Source organism: Juglans microcarpa x Juglans regia, chromosome 6D, assembly GCF_004785595.1.
Source record: "Juglans microcarpa x Juglans regia isolate MS1-56 chromosome 6D, Jm3101_v1.0, whole genome shotgun sequence".
NCBI lineage: Eukaryota > Viridiplantae > Streptophyta > Magnoliopsida > Fagales > Juglandaceae > Juglans > Juglans microcarpa x Juglans regia.
Genome location: NC_054604.1, coordinates 28,669,934 through 28,684,272, shown reverse-complemented (window position 1 = coordinate 28,684,272; position 14,339 = coordinate 28,669,934). Strand labels below are relative to the sequence as shown.

The 14,339-nt window shown below is 35.5% G+C and overlaps 1 protein-coding gene and 1 long non-coding RNA gene across 3 annotated transcripts; both read right to left on the bottom strand.

Annotated features, from left to right (window-relative positions):
• Positions 1-3,142: 3,142 nt before the first annotated feature.
• Positions 3,143-13,289, bottom strand: LOC121234798. 2 transcript variants are annotated; one of them, XM_041130899.1, is made up of 8 exons: positions 13,141-13,289; positions 11,362-12,552; positions 11,141-11,231; positions 10,383-10,540; positions 10,211-10,262; positions 4,775-4,854; positions 4,583-4,676; positions 3,143-4,388 (listed from the first exon to the last, which is right to left on the bottom strand). In XM_041130899.1, exons 2-8 carry the CDS (start codon positions 12,526-12,528, stop codon positions 3,802-3,804), a joined length of 2,229 nt encoding a protein of 742 aa, XP_040986833.1. In that variant the 5' UTR covers positions 12,529-12,552; positions 13,141-13,289; the 3' UTR covers positions 3,143-3,801. The 2 variants fall into 2 exon arrangements, with proteins under 2 accessions (XP_040986833.1, XP_040986834.1); XM_041130900.1 differs by lacking the exon at positions 13,141-13,289 and adding an exon at positions 12,932-13,115.
• LOC121234799 lies at positions 8,445-10,195 on the bottom strand. The gene is made up of 2 exons (XR_005934451.1): positions 9,740-10,195; positions 8,445-9,574 (listed from the first exon to the last, which is right to left on the bottom strand). It is a non-coding gene; the product is annotated as an uncharacterized LOC121234799 (long non-coding RNA).
• Positions 13,290-14,339: the final 1,050 nt, after the last annotated feature.

The following is a 14,339-nucleotide window of genomic DNA, read 5'->3' as shown; positions in this document are numbered from 1 at the left end:
AATCTAGTTTTGTCATTTTAGTGTGCTACGAATTTGACATGCTGCTTTGTTTACAGCCAGTGAGCATTCCATACAGATTCATTGCTTGTTTGATTTCTATTTTGCGAATTTATGTGTTCTGCTATTCAATCTAGCTTTGGCATTTCAATGTGCTTAGAATTTGATATAGCAGATGCTTTGTTTCATTGTCAGTGACCAACCCATACGGATTCATTGCTTCCTTTCCTTTCTGTTTTGTGAAATTTATGTCTAATTTAGTAAATCTAGCTTGCCATTTGATTCCTATGAAGAAATTCACATGCAACTCTAATGTGTTTTGTTTCACTGTCAATTACCTTACCATTGACATTGTACTGCTTGTTTGATTTCAGTTTTGTGTAATTGTTGTATAATTTATTCAATCTAACTCGACATGTATGATTCTATGAAGATTTTCACATGCTTATGTGCTTGGATAAATGTTCTGTAATATATTCAAGTGAGCTTGCCATTTTTTTACATTAATAAGTTTGGTAACTTTTTCTATTTCAGAGTTAAAAATCGTAACTTTTGTGAATTGTAAACTTTGGTAACGATTTTGGATCTTCGAAGTCAATCGAATAAGGAAACAATATGATCTAAAATTTTACTTATATACGCTTCTTTGTTTTCTATTTGGACAAGCTGACACTTCGTTTTGCTTTCTTATTACTGTGTTGGTTGGCTTTGGTTTTTTGGTTCTTGATGTTGATTCCTTATTTGCTTTTTTTCACTGTCATTACTTTGTTCTTTGTAGTTTTAATTCTTTACTTAGTAGAGGTTTTCATTGGGGTTGTATGTGAAATTAGGCTATAATGATGGTCAGGCTGTAATTAGGTTGTGATGATAGTTAAATTGAATATGATAAATGTGTAAAATCACAACTTTTGTGAATGGAGCGAGCTCGATATAGCAGGGTAATCCGGATAGTCATTTTTTTGTGAAACTTTCACAAAGACAGCCGTTTTGCAGCCATTTGAGCTTATGTTATATGCTTACCTATACACAAAAAAGGAACCGTTTGAAAAAACATGGTAGTTAAGAAAAAGTTCAAAAATTTTACCGTTACATATAAGACAAAAAATATTAACATTAGAAAAAAGATAAATATTAATGTTTATTCGAAAAAGATATGTTACTGCTGTACAAAGGATAAAAAAATATTACTGTTGCAAATCGAAAAAGATGTGTTACCGTTGGATAAATGACAAAAAATAATACAGTTGCAACTATGAGAAGATGTGTTACCGCTAAATTAACGACAAAAACTATTATCGTTATATGTGAATCAAAATGTTACTATAAGATAGAGTACAAAAAATATTACCGTTATATATTGGACAAAATCATAATCTTTATTTTTATTTATCCATTACAAATACCATTGCATTGAAAAATACACATATTTAAAAAAAATATTATTTTTAATACCATAATAATAACAAACTATTATTGTACCCAAAAAAATAATAGATTTGTGTTTATGAAATTAGGTAGAAGGTGATAGTTGAAGACAAAATGAAAAAGATAAAATAGTTGGTAGTTAAGTTTGTAAATGGAAGTGAGAGAAAAAAGTAATGAGAAAAGAATTGAGAAATATTAGTTTAGAGAAATGATATTTACAGTCATAAAGTACGCAAGCGTCGCACACTCATTTTGAAAAAAAAATGAATAGATATGGGATCCACTTGAAAAAGTTCATTTGTTAATGGTGAATTTCACTCTTTTTCAAAAGGAGTATGCGGTGCTTACACAACTCATGACTATATCTAGTATTATGTATTATTTTAATAGAATAGAGATATGATAGGAAATGAGATGTAAGAGATTTTTGAAAGATCTGGAAAAAAAACTTTAGGAAGTGAATTTTTTAACTATTTTAGAGAAACTAATAAGTGACCCAATGAGAATGCTTAACTCACCCAAACTCTACCTAATTGTGTTTTCTGTACACGTGACAGCAACTTCTTCAGTAACCACAACAGAGAGGACCGACATGTTTTTTTCTGCCCTCGATTACAGACTTACAGTCTGTCTTTTTTCCTCATTCTTCTTCCTCTGATCTCTTACCATGGTGTAAAATCTCATTTAGGGTTTGGTAAAAGGTAGTTGAACTACCTGCAGTTTTTATTATTTTTGCAGTTTCCTCTTTGGAAAGACCCTATTTTGCTAGTACGTACGGGATCTGAACCACAACCACTAGTCATAATGACTTTTTTTATAGTCAACATCTTATTTCATCTCATTATTATATAATTTTTTTAAATTTTTATATAAAATTATAATAAACAATTCAATATTTTCAAGTCTCAAAATAATAATATTAATATTAAAACATAATATTTTAATAATATTTTATTCAACTTTCAATTTTCATTTAAAATCATCATATCTCATCTCACTATCCAAACAATACCTAAACCTACTCTCTGCTTCAATCTCAATACTGAGTTAAAAAGGAAGACTACACATCTCTGAGTACTTCATGAGTCCTATGCCATTCTTATCTTGTTAAAGATTTAAATCTTATAATTTATAAACACGGCTACTTTTATGGTTTTCTTGGTAAACATCCAAAGCTATCTTCATTATCAGCGCCCAACTGTGTCAGCAGAGTGCTGCAAGAGTTCGAGAATACGATAAATGCTGGGGTACAATCTCTAAATGAAAACTGCAATGCAAGCCTAGATAATTTTATTTTTAAAATATTTTAAAATTACAAAACTATCTTTCCTAAACTGATGTTTTTTCTCATTTAATAAAATGTTTTCACATACAGTTCCCAAGTAGAGACTACAAATAAAATTTCTCATAATTTTAACAGTGAATGGTATTGAGTCCTAACTCCTAAGCTTTTCTCTTCATTGGGAGATTCTCAATAACTAACCAATTTTTAATGGAAATATTATTTCGAATGACTTTTCATTTAAATAATTGACTTATGAAACGACCATTTTGTCTCCACAGCTTCACTAACCATCCCCCCCTTTTTTTGGTTACATGGCATGACAATCTGAGTGGTCCTACCTAATGAACACGCACACAAATAAACATCAACTCTGCCAAAGAAATCATTGGGTCTCACCAGGCAGGAACAAAGAAACTAAGCCTAATGCCTTCCACATTGAACTACAACAAATAGTTTTTTTTTATATTTTATTTTCAATAATTATTACAACAAATAAAATCAAATTAGCTGAGAGAAGTTGCTCCCATCTCACAAAAACTCACTTTTCAATGAACAAAATTTCAGCTACATCACTCTATAAGATATTGGTCCATAAAGGAAACCACAGAGATGCTGGTGACAAAACCAGCAATCTAAAAAATACATCATAGTTAGGAGACCATAAAGCACGTGGAACTCCATAAATTTGGACCGACACTACTTAAAAAACAAATCAAAGAATCGTATAATTTACCTGTATATTAGAATCCAACACAAAAGCAGTCCTTAGGCTCCTTTTGACACCTAGGCTGGACTGCAGTCAGATCAGAAAAAGCTTTGCCACATAGCATGCCCAGACTGGAGTATAATACACTTAGTAATCTATGAGGGCCCATAATTGATACCCCCCAAAAAGAAATTCAGAAAACCATATAGCTGTCATCTATATACCACAGAACATGCAAGAATCATTTGTTTCAGTTGTTGGGCACTTTAAAGACAAGTGATTCTCCTTGTTAAAGAATTGCAAGGGCTCTTCAAATCTTGTCCTCGGATCTTCAACAGCACGTTGCAAATCTGTATGCACGGCCCGACCATCTTGCCAAACTCTATTTTCAAAGACGCATAGGCAACCCATAATTGTGGTACGTTCTAATCCGCCCATCCCAACCTGCAGTCACAACCACAAGACCCCACATGTGGGGAGAACTGAACATGCTCTGGCAAGCACTCCTCAAGATTTTGTACTCGGATTTGCACATTGCAGGAGAAATAGTTATTGGACCTGAATTAGAAAGTTTCTCCTCAGGCCAAGTGGCAGATCCTTTTGGTAAAGACTCCAATAAAAAGCCACGGCCAAGAGAGAAACAATCGGGAGAAGAGAGACTCAAGTTTTCACTTGAATGCTCATCCAAGTTGCGGACTTTCCACCCACTTTTTATACTACTTCCCCAAATATCTGCACTCAATCTTGGGGACAGAAGTGTTCCAGACATGGTTTGAATGCCACTCCAAGGAATAGCAATGGCTGCATTGTGGGACTGGAAACTCTCACTACACCAAACAGTCCTTGCTCGAGAAGAAGTCCTGTCCTGGTGTGTAAAGTTCCAGATGTAGACATTTGAATCATCGCTTGCTGATACAATATGAGTTCCATCTAAGGTGAAAGAAGCAGACATCTGGCTTCCAGCATTTCGAATACCTAAAAATGGAGGACAAAAGAAGAATTAAGATTGAAAGTAACACAAACTCATCAAAATCAGAAACATGGCGTTCAACAAATGCAGATTACACTGCAAAATTATTGAAAATAAGCGTTTTCCAAGCACCTAAAAGAACCTTTTCAAATTGAAGAATAAAAAGAAGTGCAAGTTCTGCTAAAGACACAAAGCCTACCCCTGGATTTGCAAATGACATCAACTCCCGAAAGAATACGGACAACTGAATCAGCAGAAGTGACCATTACTTTGCTCGGGTCACTTGGGGAAAACTAACAAGTCAAGTTGTAATAATTAGGTTAGTATCGTAAGATAAATGAGTGAAGATAGTGGGAATTATACAACAAAAACATGACCATAATTCAACAACCTGAAAGCCAGTTATCCTCTTTCCTGGTGACTTCTTTTTGCCCTGTAAACATATTTGAGCATCCAGTTGCAGACGAGTATCTGAAACCAAACAAAAACAAGATAAGCTAGCACTCGATGACGTAATCTTTTTCGAACCAGATAGAATTCATAAATTAATGGTACATCCAAAATAAGTATATCCATTTACATAGAGAGAACTATATTTTTGAGGTTATAAATTTTCAAAATGTACGATTCTGATAGAGCACCAATGTCCTGCAGTTAAAAACCCACCAAGAAGCATTTCAGCCTATGAATGCTATCAACCAATTCATCTTATCTGACGCAGCCTTGGAAAAAAAATTGACATGCATATACTGAACTGACTTCATGCAAGGCCAAAAGAGGGTATCTTCACCCTTTCCATACATAATTGGAATTACTGTAACATGTTTAATATTATGCTGGTCAGAAACTGTCTCAGTATTCTCATCTCCCAATATTTTCAAGTTGAGCTTCATAACCATTTCCCAAAAAGCATGCTTAACAAGAATAAATAAAGTCACTTTGTACGACCCAATTTTGATAATATAGAGTTTTTGTTGCATGGAACCCATCACAATGTCTAATGGATGTGAGATTTGTATGAATTTATAGATTGAGCCACGAATAGTGTGGGGTCGAATCAGTTTTGACTTCTTGTTCATTTTAAAACTTATTGTTAGTTTTGAAATGAAGGATAGATAAAGAGCTTTTCACAACTCCAGTAAATCAAGGGTATTTTAGTGAGTTGAGTCCAGCACTTCTGAGGAGCTTTAAAGCATCTTGGGTTTTTGTTTTGTTTTGTTTTTTTCTTTTTCTTGAATCCAGGTTAGTCTATTATTGCCTTATTGGAACTGTAGTTTAATAGTAAAATTAGAAGTCCAACTCCTAATAGGTCAAGGGATAGTCAATTAAGTCTTTATAAATAAGCTTGATGGGCTTTTCTGTGGGATCAAGGAATGCAGCTGAGCTTTTAATCTCTCATTTGTTGTTTGCATATGACACTTCAATTGTCTAAGATGCAAATGCTGACCATCTCCAAAATAAGGTTTATGTTCTTATGATTTGAAGCCATTTATGATTTAAAGATCAATCTGGCCAAATCTAACTTGCTCTCTGTTGATCTTAATGAGAATGTTAATAGTTTTCCTAACGTTTGGTGTTCTAATGAAGCACGGGGTTTATGGTACGGGTCTTTGGAAGTTCATTAGAAAGGGCTGGGAGAGTTTTGCTCGCCATGTTAGTTATGCTGTTGGAATCTAGGATCCATTTCTGGTTTGACATTTGGTGTGGTGATCGAGCTCTCAATAGGGTGTTTCCGGCTATTTTTCGGTTGGCTTCAGATCAGTATGCCCCTGTATCTGATCTGCTTGTTCGTCGTAATGGCTCGCTTCAGTGGGATGTTTGCTTCATTAGAGCTGTTCAGGATTGGGAGATTGACGAAGTTTCAGCTTTCTTCAGCTTTTTATACTCATTAATTTGAGGCTTGATGGTAATGATGGGGATAGGATGTTTGGAAGTCCAAGGGGAGCAAAAATTTCACTGTTCACTAGTACCATAAGCTGTTAACTTTTCATTTGGAGGTCTCACGTGCCTTCCAAAGTTGCTTTTTTCATATAGACTGTCTCTCTTGGAAAGATTTTGACGTTGAAAAATTTAAGAGGGGGGTATTATAGTTATGGATTAATGTTTCATGTGTAAGAAGCATGGGAAACTGTGGATCATTTACTTTTGCATTGTGAAGTGCCAAGGGCTTGTGGGATGGCATTTTTTGTAGAATCAGCTTGGCTTGGGTGATGCCTTTGAGAGTGGTTGGTCTTCTTGCGTGTTGGAATGGGCTTCATCGTTGTTCTCAAGTGGATGCGGTTTGGAAGATGGTTCCTTTGTGTCTTACGTGGTGCATTTGGATGGAAAGGATCATCGATGTTTTAACGACAAGCAGCGTACTTTGGAGCAACTTTGGGACTTTTTTGTGCACTCTTTATTGCTTTGGTTTTCTACTTTAGTGATGAACAGAGCTTCTGTTCATGATTTTCTGTTGTCGCTTTTTGTTTCTTAGAATGTATTTAGGTGTTTTCTTTGGTATACTTCATGCATATATGGGCTTTGCCTACACATTCATTTCTAATAAAATTACTTCTTATTAAAAAAAAATAGTTTTCCTTAAAAGGTGCTCCCACGGAGACCTAAATAGGTCATGTGCAACAAGGCAACCTACCGCCCTTGGTGGGAATAGATGCTAGTTTTATCAGAGCGGCACAAGATTGGAACATGGGGTTTATTAGTTCGTTTTGAATCGCTTGTATTTCATTCGGTTGAGATAGGGTGGTGAGGTCAAGCTTTGTTGGGCCCCTACAAAACTTAGGGTGGTTGAAGTGAAATCATTCCACAATATTTCATCTTCCTATAATGATCTCTCGATCCCATCGAAGACCATTTGGTTAAATAAGGACCTTTTGAGAGTGACTTTCTTTGTGTAAACAACTATTTTAGAGAGAATCTCACATTGGATAGAACCAATAGAACCGATAGAACAGGTCAGGATGCGATTGGAATTTGAAGAAACCAACATTGGTCCAGTTCGATCCCAGTTTGAACCGGTGAACCGACCGATATAATTATATATATATTTTTATATATATTTAAAAAAAAGGACGCCATTTCACTTATGTTTCATAGAAACCATAAAGAAAAAGATTAAACTTAAGTTTGAAACGACGCCGTTTCAGACTTAGGTTTAATCCCCTCCCATCCCTGCGTCTTCTCTTATTCTTCATCTCTCTCTCTCTCTTTACAACGGCAGCGGCGTATCTTCGAGCCCTCCAAGTCTAGCCTCTAGAGGCAGCGAACCCAGCCTTCAGCAGTAGCGAGCCCAGCCTCCAGCCATCCCTCTCCACCGTTCCCAGTTCCAGCAAACGGCATCGTTCTCTCTCCCTCTCTCTTTCTCTCACAGATTTGCCTATTGTTTTGTATTTTGTTGATTTTGTTGTGAATCAATGATATTTGTTGTAAGATCAATGATATCTGTTGTAAGATTTCTAGTTTTTTGTTGTGAATCACTGTGTTTCTCTCCCTCATTGCCACCGACGACGCTAGTGAACCGACTGGAAGAAAACCGAGACCGACTTCGACGGTTTTCTTCTCCTTCACCGGCCGGTTTCGGTCGAGATGATCCCAATTTCAGCAAGTCAGTGCGGTTTCGGTTTTGGACCAAAACCACACCGACACCTTTAGTTCACGTGTAGAAGAACTGGGTCAGACTGATATCTTTTCTTGCGTTGTGAGGTGACTAGTGTTTTCTCAAAGCGAAGCATTGTGGAAGATTGTCCAGTCTTGTTTGTTGTGATGCATATGGAGAAAAAGAAAAAATCAGAGTTTCGAAGATAGAGAGAAGATAGTGTATGAGCTCAAAGACCTTTTTTTTTTTTTTTTTTACAAGTAAGAAGTTTTATTAATCCACGTAAATAGGCAATGCCCAAGTATACCGGAAGTACACAGGAAGCTCAAAGACTTCTTTGAAGCCCTGTAATACTGGATCTTTGCTCATTTCGATTTTTCTATTTTTTATGCTCTTTTCTCTTTTTCTACCACGGTGTATCTCATGTATACGTCTTGTGTACTAGGGCAACACCTCTTTCAAGCATAAATAAAGTTTAAATTATCAAAAAGAATATCATTGATTTTGCTCAAATGACAAATAGTTGATTAATCTCTCCCTCCCTCCCTCCTTTTCTTCTACTTCTTGGCACGCTATTACCATTTACATGAGTTCACATAGCCCCTGGACAGCAACAAACTTCTCTCCTTTTCTCCTTTGCAAACCCCAAATTATATCCTTCTCCATATATTTCAAAATATAAAACCCCACATACTTCCTCAACCAAACAGCTGCCAAACAAGCCTTAAAATCCCAAACATCCCAGCGGATCTTATTCTATCTCAGACTGGGATTAGGAAGAGTGCCCTTAAAGTTCTTTGTCTGAAAATTGGTTTGATTTCTACCAATTCTTCTTTTATTCATCAAAGCTCATCCTAATCTCCGTCGAGATTACTGGACTTTGGGATGCTCGTACAGTGGCTTACAAAGCTGCTTACTAGTGCTTTCCAGTGGCTTAGGCTCGCTAAAGAATGGCCATAAGCTGGCTTTTTTGGAGCTTAGCCTAGGATAGTACCAGAAAGGGCACCGCCATCCAGAATTTCCCAATATAAACTCTCCAAAGAAACCGCTCTTATTCTTCTTCTTCATGTTTTCAAAACCCTAGTCCACACATCTGCACAGACAGATTTCCTAAATCATCCCATGTCTTGGTCTCAACAATAGATGGGAAGTGAAACAATTGATTTAAGGCAGACAATGTACTTAAAATAATCACGACAACCAACATGAACATTTTTAAGGTTTGAATCCTCTTGGGTGCAAACAATCTCTAAGGGCTATCGGACTAGGGGATTTTCTCCTTGAATTACCCGAGGTGCACTTGTGGGAAACTCCTTGCCGAGAGAGCTTGTTCAATCCCAAGATTAGTGGGGATGCTGTTTTCGGACACCCGGTGCCGATCAAAAAAACATGAATATTTCTACATGTTGCCACTAATGCATCTTAAAAAATAAAAAATGCTAGAAATGTTAAGGCTAGCCTCTTGATAATTGTTTGGTTGTATCTTTTAGATATACTAGCTCACCACTGTGGTTTGTGTTGGTTGCTCTATATTGGTGTGATCTCAGTCTGTTCTCCTATTTTAACCCTTCTTGTTTCCCAGAAACTCATGATGGATCACTTAGGCCCGGTTTGTATTCGCAAGTCGTCTCAACTTATTTCAACTCATCTCACTACTATTCATTATTATTCATCAACTTTAACTCACAAATCTCACTACTATTCACAACTCATCTCACTACTATTCACAACCCATCTTAACTCATCTTCGAATCCAAACGATACCTAAAACAACTTAATAAGCAACATAAAAATAAAGATAACAGAAATAATCAATAGTGCAACATTTCCTTAATCTGATATAGAGTCAACCATCCCATCATGTAGTTGTTGACAAAAGAGTAAATAAGGGTTAACCAAATAAACTTCACATCTCATTTTTTGTGCAAACATTGTTTCTTTCTCTACCCACAGACTACAAAGCTTAATAAGCTGCAGAGATTAAAAAATATATATATATTTCCACTTTTTTGGTATATCCAGGAAAAGAAAACGGTACATGTTAGTGTCTAGTTTTTTAAGCATTAGCATCTGTCTTGTGTAACATGTTTACTGCAGTTAGCTATTTCTAATAGCATTTTCCCATCCAAGACATAAGACTAATAACCATATGTGTCATTATACACTATTGAGAGAGAAATAGATTTTGCTCAGAAAAGAGAGAAAAATTAAAAATTAGCCTGGTCTTATACATACCAATGATATCATAAAAACGACAGTTCCCAGTCATGGTGCCCACAATTCCTCCCTGTAAAAGTTGGTTGCTTGAGAATTTCATGTTAAATATTCACAGTGAAAAGTTAAGAGAACACAAAATATAATCCGTTACTTATAAAAAAAAACAGAGAGAACACAAAATTCACCAGACCTTTCCATCAGGCCGATAACACACAGCAGTGACTATCTCCCTGGTATCAATATGATCAACAACCTTACAGCCAACAGTTTCCCAGATGCGAACTTTTCCATCAATTGAACCGCTTATGAAGTAATCATCATCCACAGGGTTAAAATCAACACATGTTACTGCATCAATCATAGAAACATAAGGATTAGTGTGAATGATTCAAACCAAAATGGGAGAACAGACTGAGATCACACCAATATAGATAGCTAACACCTGCAAATCGCAGCAGCATGGAAAATGATTCCTGCATGCCTACTGTGGTGCATTTAGCAGGAAAGGAATGACCGGAACTTCGAAGATAAGGAACACTCAATGGAAGAACTCAGAAGTTTCTCTTTCGACACTTTATTTCTTTTTGATAGGTAAAGTAAAGTTTTATTAATAGAAGAGAATAGGCGTAGCCCAAGTACGCGGGAGTTATACAAAGTGAACACCTATCTACCTCTTTCAACACTTTATTTCTCCGGGCAATTGCTATGGATTTCAATCGGCTTAGCTTTCATGATCTACTTGTATCTATTTTTTCATAACTAATTTTCTTGTATCTACTTTTAACTAGATGTTCTAGTACAAATCCTGTGTACTTAGGCTATGCCTATTAGTCTACACGTATTAATAAAATATATTTTACTTAAAAAAATAGAGATTAGCTAACACAAACCACAACGTTAAAAAAGTACATGTAAAAGATACTAGTAAACAATCAGCAAGACACTCACCGTAATTATTATGAGAAAAGATCCGTAGGCATCTGTCACATCCCACTTGCCATAGACGAACTGTCCTATCAACAGAGGAGGACAGCAGAAACTGTGGCAACCATAAAAAAGATGAAAAAGGCTTTAATATTCATCAAGTTCAGGAATCCAATATGCTAGCAATGTAAAAACAGATGATGAAGAAGTCCAAGTATACTTGCATAATTCCAAATTATACTAACCCCTTTTGTGGACCATGAGAGATCCAAGACGTCTCCACTATGTCCTTGGAACTCATGTAGAGGCTTCTCTAATATCTGGAAGACCTTTGGTGGAAAAATGACACAAACAGAATCTGATGATTTCCTCAATTTCTCCATCTTTCCTAGTTTTCCTCTATCCATCTCAAGAGGAGCCAATTCAGAAAGATTATTCATTGTGAAGTATACACACAAAGGATCCATTTCTGGAAAATCGAAGTTGTCTGATCTCTCATTTTCAATCACCTTCCACACACGAACAATTCTATCTTCCCCTGCACTTGCCAAGTACTGCCCATCAAGACTGAACTTCATTGTCAATATTGATCCCTCATGTGCTAGAAATTCTTGTCCAGCAAAAAGGGAAGACAGTTCCTTGGAACGCTTTCTACAAGGATGAACCCGAACTCTTCGCATCCCCATCTCTAATGTTGGTTCCAGATCACCAGGATTTAAAGAAGCAGTATCAACAATACAGGCTGCTGCACCTAGTGTCCTTAGCCAATCCCTCTTCACTTTCTTTTTTGCATTAACCAGATATCTTGCCTCGTCAACTTCTCTCCGCAAGTGCTGCTGAACCAAAGGAGATGGCCCAAAAATTCTCTGAAATTCTTCAAAACTCACTGATCGATTGGAACGCACTTCACGTAGTCTGCTAAGCATTCCATTGTGATCCAATTCGTCCACAAGGAACTCGGTTCCATCATCCAAATTCCTGATTGTACACATAATACTATCTTCTGAAACACCATTTTCTAACGTCTGTGACACTTCATCTGACATGGTACACTTACTTAATGGACACCCTTCTTCAAAACCTGAAGTTCTCAGTACCGCCCCACTGTTTTCCACGACTCTATCAATACCCATTTCAATTCTGTAGTCCGGTTCACCGCCCAAATCCTCTCTCATAACAGAATCCCAATCTAAGCTTAAGCCCATCCATTTTAAGAATCTATGTCGGCGTTCTTGGACACTTTCCGGGTTCTTAGTCCAAATCTCATTCCAAAAACTACCCAAAACACTATCTATGTGCCCAATACCGGAGCTACTGTCCTCGGAGAAATCCAGTCCCCAATCCGATACACAAGAGATCTCCTCGCGTGAATCATAAAATTGATCATCTTCCTCTTCAGAGTAACTCCCCATATTTTGCTTTCAACCCATTATAACCTAATTCCCACCAAAAATAGGAAAAAAAATTTAGACTCGCCATTGTGTTCTAAATTCAGTATATGGAACAAATGTTTTCAAGATAAAACAAGAAAAAAACTAAAAGCTAAAAATATAACACCACTCAGACTCTCGACTCCGTGAATTAGAGAACAGAATTTCCCAGCATAGGTCTCTTGCAGCAATCTAATATTTTCAGCAGAAAAATATGACGAAACTACGGAGACTAAGCATAACAACCGCCCATTGACTCTCCTGCAAAGGCTTTAACTTCTAAAGCATAGCATTCAAATCAAATCCGCAAAAGATTGTTTTGGAGAAAACACAGAAATCACCTCGCAAACTACATTTGCAATCAAAAAGGGAGAGTTTGTCTCACCAGGGTCACGATGAAACCTTGGTCAAACTCCAGAATCCAATAGGGATTTCCACTTTTGCTTCGCAATACACACTCTCTCTCCCTGGCCTCATCCACAAAAGTTCCCATTAGGGGAGGCAAAGAATAGTAGAAAACACCATAAACAAAAATCAAACAGATAAAATATACAATAAGAATAAAAAACAAACAAAAAAATAGGTGAACTTTGCCTCGGTATGAGCGTTGGTACGAAGAAGAAGAGGCACGGTCCGAGAGTGGAAGTTGCCTCTCGTTTCTGCGCGCGCTCTCTCTCTCTCTCTCTCTCTGTCTGTTCGATTCGTAAATTTGGTCTTTGTTCGTACTTGGTTTGGGTGCCGACGACTTCATAATTACGATTGTACCACCTACTTTTGGTTGGGCCAACGGAGTGCAAGTGTCACTGTCCCCAATGAAAACTAGCCACAATTTTTAGTACAACATATTATAATATTTTTCATATATGTGGTAATATTTATTGAAGTAATGTATTTTAAGTGAATTAATTTAATTTAATTTATTTTTATAAATGAAATGAAATGATATAAATTAAGATATATGAGGTAATATTTATTGAAGTAATGTATTTTAAGTGAATTTATTTAATTTAATTTATTTTTGTAAATGAAATGAAATGTTATAAGTTAAGATAAAATTTAAAAATTAAATAATATATTTTTTTAATATTATTATTATTTTATAATTTAAAAAAATTAAATTATTTATTTTATTTTATAAAAAAATTTTAAAAAATTGTAATCATTAGATGAGATAAGATGATATGTGTTATGAAAATAAACGAAGATTATATAAATATTACAATGGAGATGAAAAAATTAAAAATGAGAAATATCATTTAAAAAAAAATACATTTCATTTTTTTTATTGTATCATTATCCAACAATCTTAATGTCCAAATTAAGATCCATTGATTTCGTTTTATATATAATTATCAAAGTTACAAATGTCATTGCTATTCTTTATTTTAAATTTGTTTATCCACAATTATAGTTATTAATATTAGAATTTTAAGTGACTATCAATTAAATACTATGTCACTTAAAATATATTACCAACAGGTATCACTGATAATGACAAAATTAATTGTGAAAGAAGAACAACATTTCTCAAGTTAAAATAATTTCCAGATTATTTGTGGAGTAAAAAAGGTTTGACTTTTTTAGAATTCTATTGGGTATTGAGAAGAGCAATACTACAAACAGTCTCTATTTTGGGGACTGTAATGTAAGTCTAGATAATTTTATCTTTAAAATTTTTTTAAATTACAAAAATGTCCCTCTTAAAATAATATTTTTTCTCATTTAATAAAGGGTCTGCATATACAATCTCTAAGTGAAAACTGCAAATAGAATTTCTCATTGAGAAGACAATG